The sequence below is a fragment of the Pavona decussata genome, unplaced genomic scaffold (genome assembly GCF_977016875.1).
Source record: "Pavona decussata unplaced genomic scaffold, jaPavDecu1.1 SCAFFOLD_46, whole genome shotgun sequence".
Classification (NCBI taxonomy): Eukaryota; Metazoa; Cnidaria; class Anthozoa; order Scleractinia; family Agariciidae; genus Pavona; species Pavona decussata.
In genome coordinates, this window is record NW_028145468.1 from 1,230,329 (window position 1) to 1,251,166 (window position 20,838).

At 38.9% G+C, this 20,838-nt stretch overlaps 2 protein-coding genes across 2 annotated transcripts; one reads left to right on the plus strand and one right to left on the minus strand.

Annotated features, from left to right (window-relative positions):
- The first annotated feature begins 1,527 nt into the window (after window positions 1–1,527).
- On the plus strand, window positions 1,528–5,488 carry LOC146482378 (melatonin receptor type 1B-B-like). Its single transcript, XM_085107213.1, has one exon. It carries the CDS (start codon window positions 1,570–1,572, stop codon window positions 2,647–2,649), a length of 1,080 nt encoding a protein of 359 aa, XP_084963339.1. The 5' UTR covers window positions 1,528–1,569; the 3' UTR covers window positions 2,650–5,488.
- A 149-nt stretch (window positions 5,489–5,637) lies between these two features.
- Window positions 5,638–18,921, minus strand: LOC146482379 (metal cation symporter ZIP14-like). Its single transcript, XM_085107148.1, has 12 exons — window positions 18,717–18,921; window positions 16,535–16,615; window positions 15,184–15,303; window positions 13,182–13,475; window positions 11,711–12,229; window positions 10,857–11,049; window positions 10,123–10,292; window positions 9,020–9,217; window positions 8,145–8,297; window positions 7,596–7,878; window positions 7,095–7,282; window positions 5,638–6,385 (listed from the first exon to the last, which is right to left on the minus strand). Exons 1-12 carry the CDS (start codon window positions 18,717–18,719, stop codon window positions 6,242–6,244), a joined length of 2,346 nt encoding a protein of 781 aa, XP_084963274.1. The 5' UTR covers window positions 18,720–18,921; the 3' UTR covers window positions 5,638–6,241.
- Window positions 18,922–20,838: the final 1,917 nt, after the last annotated feature.

The window sequence follows — 20,838 nt, forward strand, 5'->3', positions numbered from 1 at the left end:
CCCGACATTTGGTTGAACAAATTTTTGAACGCATGTTGAAGCAAATGTTGAAACCGTTTAAATGGGCCCAAAGATGAACATGCATGTCCATTTGCTGTCCGCATTCACTGCCGTGTTTCTTCTTTCTTTGGCTCGCTTGCGTTTCTTGGCATGATGTTCGTGGTTCGTTTTCCACGTTCTATACAACAGAGCGTCATTTACACTGTACTTCTATTCTTCACAACAAAAGAATTGTGGTATCCAGCATCAAGAGTATAGTATTTAAAAAAAAAAATGGGTAAAAATCAATTGCTTCAAGGAAATGGGCACTGTCTTTTTGTTTTGTTTTGATTTGGTGATTGTTGTTTTTTGTTTATTTTTTTCCTGCAATTTTTTTTTACCAGTTAGTTGTTTGTTTTTTTTGTTTTTTTTTTTCTATCGCCTTTTTTCTCTGTTACTGCCTCTTAATACTTTCGTCTGGCTAAAGAGCCGGTCTGACTGAGCTTGCATGAGGGGAAGCAGTGTCTTAAGTGGCGTAGCTTGTTAGGCGCTTCAAGTTTCTGGCGAGCTACTTTGAAACGCTTGCCGCATTCAAACGCCGTATATCTGCTCTGTAAGGGTCAATTTCGCCAAAATCTGTCGAGGATCACTTCTGTTAAAATCTGCCCTAAGAGTTATTTTTGTTAAAATCTGCTCTATATTGTTTGACTAAAGCTGATATTGAATTTATTATATGTTATTATCATTGTGTTGCATGATCATGTGATTTTTACAATTTTAAGACTTCAAAAAAAAAAAACTGTGTATGAAAGCTTACCTCAGGGAAACCGAGAAATATATATTTTTAACTTGATTATGAATCCATGGTCACCAGATTGGACTGCTGCCAATCCAAAGTGTTCCTAATTAATTAACATGACAGGAACTTACATGGCTTATTAATTATGTTGAACTACCTTACCCTTTGTCTTTAATTTGGTAGATATCTGCAAATCTAACAGGGATTGCGACTAAGTATAGTAAATTTTTCCCTCTCTGAAGTATCCTTTAATTAAAATTGTCTTTAGTCGTTCTTGAGTAAAAATACTGAGGCTATTTCCAAAGCGTATATTATATATTAGTTAAATAATGACTAGGTTTTAAGTTTACGTAATAATGCAATTGCAAAAGACCTCGAAGAGAGGTAAATTAATAAAGTTTACACGGCCAAGATTTGATGGTAGAGAAAATTGCAATTTTTCAATTTATAAAAAAATTTTATTTAACACTTATATATCTCTGCTATATTTATTTGTAAAAGTCACAATCATCCAGCGGCAATTTTCAGCTGTTTCCTACCTTTCACGTCGTTTAAATAAATTTTGCCTTTTATTTGTTGTTCGGAATACAACCGTCATTATACAGTGGGCGTTTGTATATAATGGATTAATCTGATTGGTCAATCTTTTGAAACAATTAGTTCAAAGCTAAACCTGGCGAATATTGATGCAGATTTTAATTAGAATTGTATTCAGTCGAAGGTTCTTTGTGTTCAGAGAGCTTGGTGTTCTCCGATAAGAAATCGTCTTTTATGTAGAATAAAAAGTCGACATGGATGAGACTGAAAAGCAACTGGCAGACATGTTGAAAGAATTCAAATCAAGGAACAAGACGAAGGTCATCCTGGAATCAGGATTATTTGCCCTAATTTTAGCGCTGTTGTTTATTGGGAACCTTTTAACACTTTTAGTTACGGTGCTAAACAAACGAATGCACACGATCACGAATATGTTCGTGGCATCCCTCGCTATCTCGGATTTTTGTTTGGGGGCCCTCTCGGCTTGTCCTATTTGTCTCACCGCATTGGTGACATCTCAGTGGCCTTTTAGCGATGCTGTTTGCCAATATCAAGGCTACATGGCTATTACCCTGGCCGTTGCTTCGATTCACACACTGGCATTAATGGCTGTAAACAGGTACTTTCGAATCGTCAAACCAAATAGATATCGACGACACTTCACTAAAAAGAAAACCACCATCATGATTCTTGTGTCGTGGCTCTACTCCATGTGTGCTCCATTACCGTACCTTCTCAGTGGACATAAAATGGTTTTTCACCCGTTCAAGTTCTTCTGCTATCTTCAAATCGATAGCGGTGCGTTCACAGCCTTCTTGGTGACAGTGTACGTAGGGCTTCCAACTTGCGCCATCTTTTACTGTTACCTCAGAATCTTTAAAACTGTTCGCGGTCACAACAACAATTTTCCAGCTGCTGGGAATGGAATTAACACTGTAAACGTGAGAGAAATTAACGTAGCGCGGACATTATTCGTGATTGTGGTGTTTTTCAATATTTGTTGGACGCCCATTTTGTTAATAGACCTCGTTGACACGATTCGCGGGAGCTGGGTCTGCCCTCGAGAGGCGTACGTGGCATACAGCTTTCTGGCCACTATAAGCAGCGCTTTGAATCCTGTGATATACGGTGTGCTGAACAAAAACTTTCAAAAGGGGTACTTGAAGATTCTTAGCTGCAATCACTGCCGTTCGCAAACCGTTGTAGAGCCGCTGACAGTCGAAGAAGGAGCCAGTACAGTGGCTACAGCCCTTAATGAGGTGAACAGCAATGCGGGAAAGCTGATGATCTGTCTCATAATGGAAGACAACAAAAACTGTGTCGATTTAAAATGAAATTATCGAGTTTTTAAGCTTTTAAACAACCCTGATCGAACTCGGAATCAAACCGTTGTAGGTTGTGAATTGTTTAGCCATACACCACTACGAAACTGAATTTTAGACAACAGCGTCACCCGACTACGATGCGGGAAAGCTGATGATCTATCTCACCGTGGAAGGCAACAAAGACTGTCGATTTAAAATAAAATTATCGATTTTTTAAGCTTTTAAACATCGCTTATCGAACTTGTAATGAAACCATTGAAATTGCGAATTGCTTGGCCAACAGAAACTCAATTTCAGCTAACAGCGTCACTTGACAAACGTGATTGCAAAATGCTGGCGGGTGTGTTAAGCAAGGGTTATCAAAAGCAGGGTGCTTCTCTTCAGATTCCGTTAGCAAAAAATTTTTGAAGCTCTTCCTTTGAAAGAAGATTTCCACCCTTAATGAGATTAATACGAAAAAATTGTGAAAAAGCAAGACAGAAAAGCCAATGACAACGACGAAAGACCATTTTGAAAAGATTACATCGAGGATGAAGCTCATCAACGTAAGTTATGGACTGTAGAGTCGTCGACTATAGCAGGTTGGTCTCTGAATTGCCATGCCGTTTCTTTATAGACAAGAAACGTTACTCCACGTTCTCTCTCTCTCTCTCTACCCAGTTGTGTAAATGAGTATGCAGGCGGAACAATGCTGGGGGCCGGATTAACCCTTTTAAGGATCCTACCCAAGGAGGAGTAATATTACGTCCACTTGTTTCACGCCACATGTAAAATGCCGCGTTAATATGCCCTGGCAGTATGGGTCAGTTAAGCCCAAAGTGCGATTTAGGGCAAGTTATTTAAACAAAGTCTAACTTAAGCCGTGGCTTAAGACAATCAGTAGGCTTCTAAATCTGTTTATAAGTGCTTTATTTTAAGTAGATAAATAGTTTTCTAGCCTGGGATGCAAGCCTTCTTGCTACCGTCAGCAGCAGCCAATGTTTAGATATGATTGGTGGCAAAATTGAAAACGGCTTAGAACGTGGTTTTGTTAAACACCCTCTATACCCTCTTTTAATAACTGACCCTCAATGTTTTACCTTTGGGCCTATAGTACCTAAAAGTTATCAATGGATTGATAAAGGAAGGCTTTTTAAGCTTTAGTTTTACGATTAGTTTGAGGGCTTTTAAAACGAGTACTAAATCAGCGAGAACACTTCTACGAAATGGCCTGGTAGGAGTTTGGTGTATTTAATCAGTGTAAAATGAACCCAAATTTTATCACCGGCGCAATGTTTAACAGTAACACTGCTTTGTTTGCGTTTTCTCTATTTGACTATTTGATTTATCAAAAGCGTACACATGTATGGCTGAATGTTAATTTTCTGGCTATGTAATGTTTAAAAAGCAAGCAGCATTGTTTTATCAGGTTTGCTGATACAAAGGCAAATTCAAATAATGAAAAAAATAAAACAAATTATAATAAAAGAATGCCCAGGCCAGCTAAGGCATCGGTGAAACGTTAGAGAAATCCATATATATTACTCATATTATTCTCCAGTAAAATTGTATCTGAGTTTGATAGATTTCGCATGTTTTGTATCTGGGCCCGGTTGTTCGAAAGCCGATTAAAGCTAATCTCCGATTAAGAATTAACCGAGGTTTTCATGTCGCTCATTGAAAATGCTTTTAAAAGCTAATTTTAAGTTAATGGTCAAGAAAAGTATCAAAACTAGGGAACAGAAATCTTTTTGAAGAGTCTTCAGTGATTAGTAAATAAAATCGAATCAAAGTTCACGTTAACCCAGGATTAGCTTGATCGCGCTTCGAACAACTGGGCCCTGACTAGTATAATATCAACAAAATGAGAGCGCTTGCTTGAATCACGCGACATCGCTCTGTGTGTGACCTCACAAAATGTCTCTTCTAAAATGGAGTTGAAAACGTTTGTCAACAAAATGTTAAGCAACCTGCCTGTATTCTTACTTCAAATATCGAGCAATCGAGTGTTGTTCACTAATAATGATGTTCATATAACTGTACTAACGTATTATATGTCAGCCGATGATTCATTGATAGGCTTAGGGCTTGTACTGATTTATGTCGCCTGCTGGAAACAGCTGTATAATCAGAGAAAAATGATAACTTCTATTTGATATCAGGAGCTCATATTTTGATAGAGTGATTTCTCAAAACCCCTGAAATAGAAATTAGACAATGGGGTTTACTGTTCACTATCCAGCAATGACGTTTTGAACATCTATATTTATATATTCAAAATTGCTACTCAGACAAATATTAGTTGAACAGTTTTTTTAGAGCGAAGTTCGAAGGAAAATTCCAGGAAACGAAATATCCGAGGAAAATCGGAACATACTTCTTAAAACAACTGGAGATACAATTTATTTATACATATTTTATTTCTATTTATTTGTTTAGTTTAGCGTACGAAAACCAAGTAACAAAAATAAGGCGCATTTGTGTCAAGGCAATATCAAGGAGCCAGTTACATAGCTGTAGTGTTATTTGTGTGAACTAGCTAGTGTGATTTCTCGATGTGTATTTTTTTTTGTGGGGGAGAGGGGGGAGGGGGTATCAGCCCTGGCTGTAAAACTGCAACCACGATAACTCTGTTAACCTTTTAGTTTAAAGTTCGAGGCAGTTAAGCAGAGTAAGGTGACCTCACCTCCTGTATAGCTCTTAGTTACTACTAAGGAACTTCAACAGTCTTAAAGACTCTCAGCTAACAGAGATCAACTAAACTTCAACATCAATCTTTACTGATGAATGTATTAGAAGGGCACTCAGATCAGAGTTTCCAGTCTGAATGAAGGTTCTTTGGGGGTAATTTTGTGTCTCTGAGCTAACACATTTTGGCCTGTTCAAATTCTTTAGCTGCCCTTATTCCAAAATTTCGCACGGAATTTTTGTCCTTCTGAAAACAAAACAAGTTAGGGCCAGTTATTTAAACAGAGTCTAACCTAGGCCGCGGCTAAAGACAATCAGTGGGCCTCCAAATCTGTTTATAAGTTGTTTATTGTACGTAGATGAATAGTTTTCTAGTCTGGGATGCAAACCTTCTTGTTATCGTCAACAGCAGACAATGTTTAGATATGACTGTTGGTAAAATTGAAAAATGGCTTAGAACGTGATTTTGTTAAACACCGTCTAAACTGTCTTTTAATAACTGACCCTTAGATTCCAACTGGGCCACTTCCAAAGTCTTCCTTATTTGAGCTGTATCTTATGTATTGTTTCTTAACAATGGTCTATTATTGGACTCTTGGCTTTTGTTAAGATTTATCTTATATTCCGGAAGGCTTCACGAATCTGGCCATGCACTGCTACGAAAAGCTTTCTGAACGGATAACGAACCACAAGTGACCCTACTATTTAAACTCTTTATGGCCTTAGAATTGAAAGACGACATGATTACCAAAGATAAAATGGCTTCTTACTGAAACAAATTTTCAAAATGGTTACCATAAGAAATATATGGAGACTATTAAAGGGAAACTATTTGTTGATAATGGAAGCTTACAGCTGTATAAGATTAACTTAGTTGACTCTTATTCTAGATTAGCTTAATCATCCTTGTGAATAACTCAGTTTTTTAGCTGTGCTAAAATGCTATAGCCATGAGGTGCTCCTCATATAAGGCTATTATCAGCATGATGCCAATTCCAACCAGAAGACCGGCATTCTGGCACAGAAAGGTCACGACGGGCTCTGTCTGCAGCGTCTCGCTGTGTATCAACTCCGGGAACTATGAATAAATAAATCAAATAAATAAATGAATTAATTAATTAATATCGTTTCTGTAAGAAATTACTTGGTTCCCGTTGGTTCCTCAGCGTCAGTTTGTACTGTTAGTGGAGTGAGGTGACGTGGGTGTCCAATTACAGTTGTTCAATAGCAACTTCTTCAAATTAGATTACTGCAATTGCGCACTTGGTTACCTACTTACAATCTCACTCCCATTTGAAAATTCACAATAATCACTCGTCCCGTCTAGTGGTCACTGCATTGATTAAAAACTAAATAAGGAATTTTATTTCGTCCACGGACCCAAAAGCTGGAACCACCTTGAACAGCAAAATAAACAGTTTACTTTTTTTTTTTTTTTTTTGAATGGTTACACCTTAGGATTTCACGCACAGACTCAAGAGTTGTAACCTCCTTGTGCAGCATAATAACTCGCAACTCGAGAAAATACCGTACCGTTCGGAATGGTGAAGCTTCAAAGTAAGAGTTCATACTGAAACAGATATTAGTTACAACTACATGCATCGTAAAGCAAAACAGACACCACATAAGAGTAACGCTGAATGTCTTTCAGTTAAACTCTGGGAGCAATTGAACCCAGTTGATTGAGATTACAACCAACATGGCGATTAAACGAGATGTGCGTCTTGATAGACCGGCAAATCCTTAGAACCAGAGTGGAGTAAAAAGAGAAGGTGACCAAGACTTACCATGTCAACCAATCCGATATACAGGAACATCCCAGCAGCAAGAGCAAACATCCACAATCGTATGTTGGCTTCCTGACCGACGTAAATACCGATTGCAAGACCGATGTAACAAGTAAGGGTGGACAGGAAATTTGTTATCAATGCCATCTTCACCGACATACCAGCCGTTAGAAGGACAGCAAAATCTCCTGTGTGTCAAAATAAAAGAGAAATTTTTCAAGAAAAATGTGTGAATTTACAAGGCAAAAGAGGATGGTGAACAGTCTGGTTGGAAAAGGGAACGGGGTTTTAGTTTTTTTCTTCCCGTCTCTTAGGTTCTCTAAAAGAACATTTTTAAACAAAACTTTGAACACATATTTCTTCTAGTCGAAAGGGAACGCCTCTTACTAACAATTAGTCGAAAAGCCAAACGATTTGTTTGCAAACATCTTCGGTTCAGTTTGTATCGTGGGGCTCGTGGAAGGTGAGGGCTTAAAAGCGTATACTTTTGAAAACAATTACCGAGTTCATGAGGCAACTCATGGCAAAACACAGCAATAGAGGTACTCATTCCTCCAGAGATCCCAGAAGCACCACCTTCAGAGAAAGCCGCACCAATGGCCAATCCGTCACCGACATTATGAAGCGCGTCACCTATTATGATCATCCACGCCACAGTTGATATGTCCTTCAGATTTTTTGCGCCTTCTTCTTCACTTAACGCACCTCCAAGTGACCATTTTGATTTCTTATGCCCTTCCTCTGACTCTTCAGGCCCTGCTAAGTTGTCGATGCCTTTGGTATTCTGTTGAAGATTAAGAGAAATGAACAAGAATTAATAGTGAAGAAAATTACGTTCGTGACCAATTAATCAATCTGCTCGTGTTTTTCTGAGCTTTTCTAAAATAATCTTCTTAATACGCTGAATCAACATGTCCTGCACTCCTCGCGCTTTCACTGCCTTTCGATAACGATGTTGACTGACCACACCCCAAGACATAAATCAAATATTAAAAACATTAACATTTAATTTCAATTTGCACTTTAATACCACCAATTAACTGAGTTTACCATATTTGTTAAGATAACACTGCCACTGTCCATATTTCCAAGACGTCCGAAACTATCGCTCCTTTCGATTTGAGGGGATCCTTCATGGTGTTCGAGCTCGGAACAATTCCTTTTGTTCATGAAGGTCATGTGCTGACTGGAAGGTCCAGGAATCTGTTGAAAGAGAAAATGAAGATTATTAATAGGTACTACCAACATCACTACCTCTGTTACTACCATTTTCACTGTTGCTGCTTCTACTACTACTACTACTACTACTACTACTACTACTACTACTACTACTACTACTACTACTACTACTACTACTACTACTACTACAGTACCGTATCCATATGCACATTGGTAGGCGTGAACCGCAGGGGCAGAACGCATGAAGGCCCGCGCGGTTCACGAGACGAAACCTAGGTTGAATATTTACCGCTGTCAAAAGAACGAGGCCCGACACAGTAGCTTCTTATACCATTAGCCTATTGTGATTTTATTGTTTTCCTTTGAATAGATTTTTTTTCTCAAGTAAACCGCATGAAACACGAAACGCCACCTTGAAATGCAGCAGGTCTTTGGAATCGTCGCGTAGGAGACTAATCTCGGGACTGTTTTAGGTGCATGGATTTCCACCATCGCGTAATTCAACGTACGCAAGCCGTCCATGCGTTTTCTCTAGCTGTTTAAATTCAAGCCCTTAGATTACATGTGCCCCGGGATCTCCTCCAGAAACGTTCAATTATAATAACAACAATAGTAGTAGTTTGTATTATTATGATATTGTTAATATTATCATTATTATTGTTGTTGGTGTTGTATGGCTGTCATTATGATTATTACCTCTACTCTTAGCAGTTACTACAACTACTGCTGCTGCAAACATTACTGACCCCAGCATCCGTATGACTATTCCCAGTTTTTTCGCCAACTTTGCCCTTCAGACTTAAATGCATCAAAGTTTCAAACAGGAAAAAGACGTAAATAGAGGCCATTAAAACCAACGCTTTCCAAACGAACTCCTTATCCTCCTCGTGTTCTTCGTGACCATGGCCACCACCTTCCTTCTCGTGACCATGGAGACCAAGTGCCTGCAAAAATAATAAACGAGGCAAACATGACACAGGAATATAGTATTCATGTATGTTAGTATAGCGAAGCATGGCTTTGCGTATTGGTTGTTCGTGATTCAACTGCAAGTAATTTGTGTTTCACTGTCTGTGGTTAAATCCTTGGTTCAGTCGGCATCATCCTCCAGGTTCAATGGGTGAATACACCACACTGTACAAGCAATGTACGAATTCAAGTTAGAGACGGAAAAAAGTCTTAGACGGGAAACTGAGTTGGGCCGACTAAAAACCACAATCAGAAAACGAAGGCGAATATTAATCTTTTTCCCCCTTAAGCACCGGCGCGTTTAATTCTCGCGTTCTTTTTCTGACTTTCGGTCTTTCGCCGACGTTAACATGAGAGCGCGTGGAACAGGCTATTCCGTCTCAGATTTGTCCATTTACTTTCATCAGATAGAAAAATAGTCTGATACTAAAAGCCGTCTTAAATTCCCATTCAGAGTTACGTCAGTATTGTCGGATGGAATTTCGTCTAAGACGACTTTCTTGTCTTCTAATATGAAGTCGGCCACTGGAACTAATTTTTTAAAAAGAAATAGAGTATTTAAAATCCATTTAGGTTACTGTTCCTTCATATATTTGATGCTACGTCGACTGAGAAGAATGAAAACTTGCCTTTAGAAAGGATATTAGGTCTTAAATTTAATACTAGACAGGTTGCTTGCAGGTTCACTATGACGGGGCACAGGAACTTCAAAAACATCTACTTGTGATTCGGTTTGCAAATCAAAAAACATGCCAAGTTTTAACCGAATCAGTGAGCTGACGTGCCCTGATTAGGTCTAAATCTTTAGGGTGATATTATGAACTGTTTAAAAGAGGTTAAGAGTAATGTCCAACTCTGTTATTAGATAAACTGTCCTTACGTGTGGTAAAAGATGAAGTAGACTGTCTCCAGTTAGTGATCCGACAGCAAGGGCCACCATGATGGTCAAAACTTTCTTGTAAATTGCCTTTCCCATGAAAGGAATGGCTGCGACTCCAGCCAGAGATGCAAGACTGATAATGGTCACAGAAAGAAAGCCATAGCCCCAAGTTAGTTAGAGAGGAAAGAGCTCAAAATTATAAAAATTATATCCCCTTGAATAACATAAAGGATGTTAAGTCCTGAGACCTTTTTCTTGCAGTTTCTGATAGCGTACCAGTTGGCCCTCGAAATTGAATTTCAACCACGCTACCACTGGGGTGGGAAGCGTAAAAAAGAGACTGGGAAAGGGGTTTGTTTCATTTTCTGTGCAATGTTTGTCAACTGAATGGGCTTTTTATTTGCCAGTCTTTCAATGGAATGCGTCATTTTGACGGGATGGAGCTGCAAAATCTTGAAAAATAATCACTCAAAACTAGTACGCGTTTTTTTTTTAAAGAAATTAATAAAATGATGATGATGATGATGATGATGATGATGATGATGATGATGATGATGATGATGATGATGCAATTCGAAGGACTAAGGTTAAACGTATCCTTCAAAATGTTACATTCCGTTTACGACCTGACCGATCTCTCCGGCCAGTTCTGCCAAATGAAAAGCGCCCTAAGTATTATTTTTTGGCCTAAACCAAACCTAGCCTCTCCCGCAGACGCTCTTTGTGTAACTAGCCAAAAGAGTGTCTGCGAGGAAGACTAAGGTGTTTTTCGTTTTCGTCATGATGATCTTCATGGTCTGATGCTTTGCAGGCTCCGCTGGTCGCTTGTTGAACTAAAGCGGGGCAAAGCTCTTTGAAGGCACATTCATCCGCACCAACGGAATGATCGATGTCAAAAATTTCCAACATGTTGTCCAGTGAAAAAAACTGTAATAAAATATTGAGTATTAATAACTTTTGCAGCCAACAACCGTGGAATTGATCAGCTGCAGAACCTATATACATTGATCTGGACTAACTTAAATGATACGTAAACAAGATACTTTTCAACGATGCACTTAACACTCGAATTATGAGAAATGCTAGTTAATTTACGTTGTTGACAAGTGAAACATTCATGCAAAGTAATTAAAGGATTTTTTCTTTTGCTTTTTGGTTTGAATTGCTTGAGGACATAAACTGATACTAATCACACAAAAAGTAAAAAACCCGAATGACAGCGTCATTCTAACAGCAATCCCTTGTGGATGTCTAGCTCTTTTAAATATTTAATTTCGGATTTTTCGCTTAAACTTATCATGAATATATTTCACAATTCCATAAACCTGGTTCATACTTGTGCGGTCAGCACAAGCACAAGCACAAGAAAAGAATCTGGTTTCGTTTAAGCCTGTTTTGTACTTGTGATATAAGCATAAACACGCTCAGTTATCCCACAAGTGAGAACCGGGCCATAAGTCTAGTCACACTGAAGCATGTCATCTTTTGTCCCAAATGTGCAACTTTGAATTCCCTAGTGTCGTTAATTTGCAAATGATATAAAACAATAATCCATTTTAGATAACAGACGGGAGAGACTGACACTTACTCTTGTCTTATTATTTTTCTGATCGTAACCATTCTCGTCTTCATGACCATTTTCCTGTGCCTCTCGCCGACGAAGTTTATGACACGCTCTTAAGATCTGCTGTGGCCTGGGCTCGGACGATCTATCTGATCTTCGGCGCCTGTGATCGTGTTGATCATGTTTATGGCCTCCACTTGATGACGAGGTTGGCGACTCGGTGACCTTGCCGATACCAAGGCTTTCCACAATCCTTTCCAAGTCTTCTTCAGATAGATGTTCTTTCTCCTTGAAGAGGTCCTTAACGAAGGATTCCTTTGAAGGTAAAGACGATTTCTTCTCGTTGTGCTCATGTTCATGGCCCTCTTCAATACAGAATCCTTGTACAAGATGTATTATAATGCTTGTACAAGCCTTCTCAAAGTCGTCTTGATCAAGAATTGGAGTCTCTTCATCTTCCTTTTCTTCGTGATGGTGGTCCTCCTCTTCGTGGTCCTCATGTTCTCCTCCGATTTTCTTCATGATGGTTTCAGCAGAAAAGCACTTAAAAAAAAGAAACAACGAGAACTTTTATACGAATTCCAAACTGACATATATTACTCCCCAAGCAACAACCGGCCTTCAAATATTCTTATGGGAGTTGCAAGTCTTTCCCGCCTAGATTAGCACTCGCTACTTGCGGACCAGTCTACTTCCTTGTTCAGTTCTTAGTTGGATTTCTTGAATCTACTTTGGAGGAAATTGTTCACGCATCAAGAAATCTTATTGTTTGTTAACATTCTACTTATTCTGATAACTTATACGTTTACACGGCAAGTAGTAATCAGTTAGGTTGAATTAAGGGAACTTCCACTCTAAGAACAAATTGACAAATTGGAAACACCTTAATTTAAAATGCTGTTTCAAACCCTGGAGAGATAATTTTATGAACACTGGATACGGACATCGGCTATGTTCGTTTTCTTATTTCTCGTGCGCGGCATTTTGGATTTTATAACATCGTATTGTTGTCACTATTGTCAGGAGGTAAATGTCCTTTTGTTTGCTACAATTGGGCAATGGATGACGTCGATATCCAGAATGGCGATGCGCAGGAAATTGAAAGCGAAAATAAGCAATAATCAAATCATGTTTTGACTGACAGAAATATTATTTTCGTGTTTTCCAACGAGCTTTGGAAATAAATGAGACTAAATGGGATTTCTAACAATGGAAAGAATATTTTTTTTTATGTTTTTTTTACAGTTGAACTGTCATCCTCTTTTAAGTAGAACGGACCCCTCTTTAAGGTGATGGTGGCTTGCAACCGTCAATTTATGGTCAGTTGTGCTCCGCTGGTCATATTCACGCAAAACTTCCATGAAAATAAGACGTGTTAGTTGTACTAAAATACCTTTCTTTAAAATACTTCAGTCATAGTGCATGGAAACATCTTCCGAACACGTCTAAAAAAGGGCTAACACTAAATTAAGTAAGCTTAAGGCGAATGGTTCACCTTTTTGCCACTTAAAGACTCTCCACTCGTTTTGTTTATCTCCTCCAATATGCCGTCAAGAGCTTCCAGTGTGATGCTTCCCTCGCTGTGCTGGCTGAAATTTCTTGCAAACCAGTTGAACAGCTCGCTGTTATTCTTGTGACTAATTAGGCACTGTTGAAAGCCATTGTTCTTCTCGGCTGTTGGTAAAAGGCAATAAACAATTGCAGAACTGATTTTCGTGAATTCGGTGGAATTCAACGGTTCTGATGGCGATGAACCATGGAAGTTGTAGAGATCTGTTGGCGTGAAACACTGCAAAGAAAAAAGTAAATTTTAACGTGACAATACTAAAAAAAATCATTCCAACCAAACTTCACGCCGACTATAGCTTAAGGACCTATATTGATAAGACCAACAAAGGTAAAAAAAAAAAACTGGGTTCGCGGAGAGGTTTCAAGAGTTTCCCGAACGTGTTTAGTTGGTTGAGGGTCTTCAAGGGATTATACTGCGAGTTTTCCTTATTTCTATCAGGAATCTAAACACGCCAAACACGCTAGCGGGCGCCGGATAATCGCTTACTGTGAGAACACGCTGTTCTGTGCTCAGCCCATGATTCGCATCTTCTCGTGACCGTGCACTCGAGTGACCGTGCATTCGAGTATCACCTGGCATGAGGTAGATATCGTGGAGCAGTAAATTATCACAGGGTTTGTTCACGGCATACAAAGGGTTACCAGCATTTTAAAGGGCTATTATTCAATCGTTTACGGTGCTGTTCTAAACTATGCAATTTTTTTTTCAAACATCTTTCAGGGCTCAAATTCTCAGTTTTATGTTGTCACAGACAGGCCCCAAGCCCCACTCCCATCCAATCCCCAACCATCCAGTACCCCCCCCCCCCCCCCAACAAGAAAAAAAACATGGATCGGTTTACAAGAGCAGCTACTTGGCCGAAAACTGAAGTTAGTTCAACTGCCTCGTGCTAGAAAAGGGAAAAAAGTTGCACCAGGCTATTTTAAACCGATGGAAACGTCGATAACACGCTAAATTGGTCAAAACGTCCACTCAATGGCTATCCGTTCCCATGCCAACATTATAACAGACTTCCTGAAACGAAATCCTATAAGTCTTGGCTTTATCAACTTACGGTACAAGCTTGATCAAATAGAAATACTCGTTTGATATTTCCTTGCATTGACTCTCACGTGCTCCCTTCTTTATCGTGCCCCGAAAATAGTCAAGGAATCGTGAAACTCTTGCGAGAGTCGACTTAAGGAATACTCATTCATTCCAATTCGCTTGACTTCCGTCGCTCACCATTGTGGAATGTGGCGGCGCAAAAGCATATAGGCGCTTCATGTTGACGGGAAAAACTCGAATGAATAATGACCTTAATCTTGCCAACCATGATAACAAGGAAACACGGAACATACTAAAGCATAAAAACTATAAAATTTGATCATTTCATTTATTTCAATGCTTTTAATCCTGTTGTGGGGCTTGTCATGCAATCCCTGGCTCCGAAATATGGTTGCATGGCAAGCGTAACGCGTACGAGGCAAACGTACTCTGGAGTGTTTTGCAAAATGCAAACACAGCTTCGAAAATAGGTTGAGAACAGCTGTAATTTTCTTTAAAGAAGGTTAAGCATGCAATGCAAAAATCGAGAATTGGGCGATCCTCGAGTGGCAAGCGGCGAAACGACTGCTATCAGGCTAGTAGCTACAATGAAGTATCGTGTGGGTGAATTGTTTGAATGACGTGAATTGCAAGCACATTAACGAACACAATGTTGTTTTCACTTGTTTTTCTATTGTGCAGCAATCATCAATCTTGCCCACGAGAAACTTTAACACAACCAGACATAGCAAATCCGACCAATTCCAAAATTGTTCAAATTACTCTCCCTTAAACCTAACTGTAGCTTGAAACTGCAAATCGATTTCTGGGCTATGTATTGGCAAGAATTTAAAAGGGCTTCATTGATTGATGGTTGTCTATAATACACGGTACCACATACCTTTTGAAAATCCAGACTGGGTTTGCTGTCGTTGCAATTCAAGAAATGGAGCTTGGACAAAAGCCTCTGAACGTCATCGGACGTAAGCAAGTCGCCATTTACTGCTTTAAAAGTGTCTTGCTGTGGAGAAAAAACCAAGAGAGTGAATAAACCCCTCAATTAATTAACTTTAATAGAGAAAGGTTCCCTAATTTTATTTGTTACTAAAATATTTGAAGAAACGATCTTCCTTTAAGCGGAAGCTAATAAGACTGAACATCTGCTTGCTGAAAAGGTTTCATTTGAACAGTAACGCTTACTCTGCCTATAAAAAAAACACGTGCCACGCTTGAACTCTTTATGTCAAGATGAAATTTTTCCACTTCTTTCAGTCATGGCAGCGGATGTCTTAGAAAACCTCGCTGGGCTCAAAGTTCGCGTCCGTTACGCTGTGATTGGAGGATTTTGATCACACTATTGGTATTTGGTGTTGCGCTAATTGGTCGCCGTTGCAATCATAATTGACGCCAGTAGAACTCAGACATGATCGTTTGTTGGGTTTTTAGTTTCTATGTTCTTGAAAGACCCAGTGAAGATTTCGTCCAAGAACCCAAAAGTTGCAACCGCACTCATACAACAAAATAAGCATTAACAATAAACAGCTCAACAGGGAAGAAATGATACACGGCTGTCATTTCGATCGCATGCACTCTTTTTTACAGTTAAAAATTAAAATATATCTGTCTTACACAGAATATTAAATTCTTGAGCAAGTACTAAACTAGACTTTCCTCAAGTCTTCTTATGCGTCGAAAAGAGTAATCGATCAGTGACGAAGACACGAGAATCTTATGCGCCGAAACGAAGAGTTACCAACGTGCGACGAAGCCTGACTGGACTCCCACAAAAACGGACTTTGAAAAAGTTTCGTACAAAACGACAGGTTTTTATGGCACTTTCAGACTTCCGAATAACTCGGGTTACATGAAACAAGGTCTGTTAAAGAAGTTTTAATAATTTGTGGAGGCCTAATCGTAAAAAAACTTTATAATTTCTTGTAAGTCTTCTCGCCACTTTTTCTTTATATTTTAGTGAACGTAAATGTGTGTCCGGTTTTGTGTGGCAAAATAATAAAGCTTTAATTAACTTGCAGTGGCGCCGCCACACGCTTAATGCATCAGCTATCAGGTTGACACTGAGCTTTTATTTTATTTTATTTTTTTTTTATTTAATTTAATATTTATCCAGGGGCATCCAATTTACGCTTTTTAGCGTAAATGGAATTCCTTTTGCATCGCGTGCTTATTATTTACCAAGACACGGAAGTTAAAACCTTGTGAGTGTTCGTTGTTTACTTTATAAATACCTTTACCTTTGAGTCACTTTCGCAAGTAGCTGACGCAGTGATGGTGATTGCTAGAAGTCCAGACCACAAAATGAACAACTTGACGACCTGTTAAAGAAATCCACAATTGTAATGTATTCTCATGAAAAGCTACATTTGGGGGCTTCACACTAGAGCTTGTAAGTATAATCTAAGTGCACTTGAAACCTACTTGAGTGTGAAGGGGTAAAACCTACCAACTTGAACTTTGCTTAGTGACCATGGATACGTTCGTAGTTCAAAGAAGCCGAAGTACGCCGCCAAGTATGGCCAACACCACACTTGAGAACGTACTTGACCAATAGGAAAAGGGAAACCAACTGAAAGCCACGTGCTGCGGTGCCAGGACAGAAAAACATTTTGTCGTGAACTAAAATTAATCCCAAAAAAAATCAAAATGGATGGCTGGAGATACGCCTCGCAGTTTGAGGACTCCATGGAACAGTCCTTTTTTGTAAGTAAACATAAAAAAGGAAGGAAAAGCCGATACAAATAGTTAAACTTACGATCTTATTTGAATTTCATCTTAACAGACAGCCCTGAACCATCGATTTTCAGTTCAGAAGATGTCGCCTGTTCTTTTGTTTTATCGCCAAGTACTCGTAAACAATGAAGTACCTAGTATGCATTTCCTGTAATGTTAAGACTCTCTCAGTTAAAATTAAACACAAAATAAAGAGTAAACAACATAAAACGTTTTTCCGTCGCAAAGGCTCCATGATTATCCGGCGAGCAATCGCATTTCTGATTTTAACGCGAACGATGATTGACAGCTTGTGCTTCAAGTGTATACTTTGTCACCAGGTGTGAAGCCAAGTTTTCTAAAGTGCGACTTGAGATTTTCAAGTGGACTTGAATCAAGTGCCTACTTGAAACTAACTTAGCTTGTAGTGTGAAGCCAACAATTGTTAACTAACGAAAATCAAAAAGGCCTAGCTTTTCTATTTTAATTAATTCCAAGATAATTCTCGTTGACTAAAGAAGCTTCTATTATGGAATAATAATTTTAGCAGTGATGAGATGAGAAAGTGGAAAAAATACTGGTGATCGCGCGTCTGTGTCTACATGCTGGGCTATTCGGCTATGGAACTCTTTGCCAGCCTCTACGCTTTCAGATTCAGGAAAGCTTTTGGTTGGATGTCGCTACGCAACTTGAATAATAACCAGTCATTCTAAGAGAAACAAGATGCCTATACTGGCATTTACGCGAGATGCATTTATTCCAACTGTATGCTTCGCAGATTTATAAAACTATCCTTGCTAATGGAATAGTTTGAGTAACGACGATCGCGTTACGTTGCTTCCCTTGTGTTACGCTACTCAGACTTTCCCCGGAAATTTCGGAAGTTCCATTACGATAACGTCAGCTTCTCAATGACCACTTTTCAGTCTCCTATCGTGGCATAAGACTGTCAAACAAAGCATGATTCCTTCGCCAGGAACTCTCCAATTTCCACCGTTTTAAATTTCGAGTGCTTCTTAGAGGTTATTCTTTCGATTTACCTTTTCAAAATGGTGAAATCTCCGTTTGAAAACGGCACACTTGAGTCCACAACATGTTAACAATATGGCACCACAAATTTAATCCGAGATTAATGAATAAATCAAATGATGCTTTGACGTCACACAGGTAGGGGTGAGTCGGTCCCCTCCCTCGCGATATAAGCGACAAGAATCGATTTTAACTGGCCTGCTTTTGTTGAAGATAATCAGAACAATACATCCCGAGTAGGAGAGGGGAGAGTTTAATAAATAAATTAATGTACAGATTTGTAGCTACGACGAAGAAAAAAAAAGAAATCGACCCGTTTTAAGACACGGTATGCCCCTTCGGGCATCCTGCGTAATTACATATGATGGGTAGGAACTGATGATTCAGCACAATTTAGAAAAATGCGCAGTTATTTGTATGTTATTCTAAATGCGAAGATGTAGCTATCAGGTCCACCTATCCTCGTAAGTACGGCAACTAAAGCCAATCAGACAAGACGTTTTTTTTTTTTGCCAAAGAGCGTAGAAAAACTGTTGCGCTGTATCCACGCAACACAACACTGCGCAACGGCTTTTGAGGGGCGCAGCTACTGAGAAATCAGTGACAGTGACGAAGGAGACTAGAATAGAAGCTGCGATAATATTGTTAAGGATAAATGTGTTCAAACCGCGAACTCACCATCTTCGTTGTCTCCTGAAGGCTCGTGCGTAAATTAAACTCGTATTTTGGTTTGTGTGATTATGTTTTCCTCATGATCCAACACCATAAGCTTCGTTTTAAGACTGGCTGTCAACTCCTACAGACAGTCCTTAAATTTCACGGTAATGTTTGAAATTCTAGCTATTGTAGATTACGGAAGTTGAGGTCATTCTATGTAACTGTGTTTGTTTGTTGGGTCATTGATAATAAGACTGTTATGCTCACCATGACCGCTGAAAATTAATACTCAGAGTAGTATTTTTTCGTTCTTTTCTCGGGACCAAAACCTTTAAGAAAACGAAGGAGCCGCTCCGGTTTACAGGGAATTCAATTAACGTCACTTTTGTGCATGTTGTTCGCATGGGGGCGAATTGTTCTCATATGGTCTAATATATTTCCTACAAAGATTTTTAAAAGAGGCAAAGTTTATATTTTAGATGAAAAACAGGAAGTCTGCTATGTGAGATCCTCAAACTAATTTTGGGCGCTGAATCCCTTCCCCTTCTGAGCGCGCCGGGAAGCCTGTTTGCAGGCAATTTGTTAGCCCCTTCACTGAGTGACATCTCGTCACAGACTGTCGACAAACGATCTCCACTCAGTACCTAACAGGAACTGAGGGGTGAGGGGTGAGAGGTCCAAATGAGTCTTCTAATGATCAAAACAAAAGGAAATCAACAATGTTAAGGATTTGGCATATTCAAAATCATTTTAATTCGACCTGATTTTAAAACAACTTTTCAAGGGAGGGACAGTAAGAACAAACAAATTAGGAGCTGGAAATTCACAGCCTCTAAGTTATCTTAGTTTGGATTTATAAAGTCAAGCCTTCGAGGGAAGTTTAAAAAAATGCCAGTTATGTAGCTGTTATGATTTGGCATTCTATTTCACTGACAATTCCTTGTGCTACAGTTTTGCGGTTTGGCTCAGCCAAGAAAGTCATTGACGATGCCAGTTATATTTACTGATCTAAATGTTGCCACAGAAGAACATTACTGAATATTCCATACCAAGCACAATCGTCAAAAACAGCTTTTTGAATCATTAGTAGCCTGTGCCTCCTTCCTTCCTCTCAAAGGAAGTAGGAGACGTCTCTGCACAGGTAGTCCAAGCTCTACAAGCGTAAATACCTTATTTCTCCAATCGCCTCGTGCTAAAAAGAGATTTCCATTAACAAGCACATAACTACTAAGATACCAGGAAAAAGTTACACTTGTAGGTTTTAAATAAATGAAAACGACGAGAAAATACTCGATTGATCAATATTTTCTTGTAATGACTATCACGTGCTCCCTTGTCAATTGGTTCGGTCTCGTGATTCTCATATTGCTCCAAATATAGTTGAGGAATCTTGAAACTCTATTGATTGACGGGGTAAAGAAAACTTATTTATTTAAAATCAATCCGCTTTGCATCTGCCACTCACATTTCTGGGTTGCGGTTGTGGGACAGCAATTATTAATTTGGCACTTCATGTTGCCAAGAAATGCTTCGAATGACAAAAGAAGGTGTTATGACCAAAACGATAGAAAGTAGAATCAACAATATTAACGGGTTGAAAAATTCAAAATCATAATAATTCGACTTAATTTTTAAACAACTTTTCGAGGGAGGGGGAAATAAGAACAAGCAAATTAGGAGCTGGTAATTTACATCCCCTTCGCTCATTATATTCGGATGAATAAAGTAAGATCTTCGAGAAAAGTTGAAAAACATGCCAGCTATGAGGACGTGGTCACTATTATTTGGCATTTTCACAATCATCAAAAACAGCTTTTTTTAAAATATTGATAAAAAAGTTAACCCAAACATTTTTAGCATCTTGTGTGGCTAAATTGTTAGAAGCAGGAAGTTTGTGCTTAAACGAGTCAAAATTCTGCTATACCACCGCGAAAGAATGACAGTTTTTTTACGTACTTGTCATGTTTTCATAAAAACTTGCTTATCGGCAATTTTGACGCTTTAATGCTCGTTTAGATATCTTTGCAGTTTAGAATTCAAAACTGAAGATGTATATTTTCCTGCATGACAGTATTTGCTGGGTTTCAATTGAGTTCATTAGTAGGTTACTGATCTAAACGCTTCCTCCGGGTAAATGTAAGCT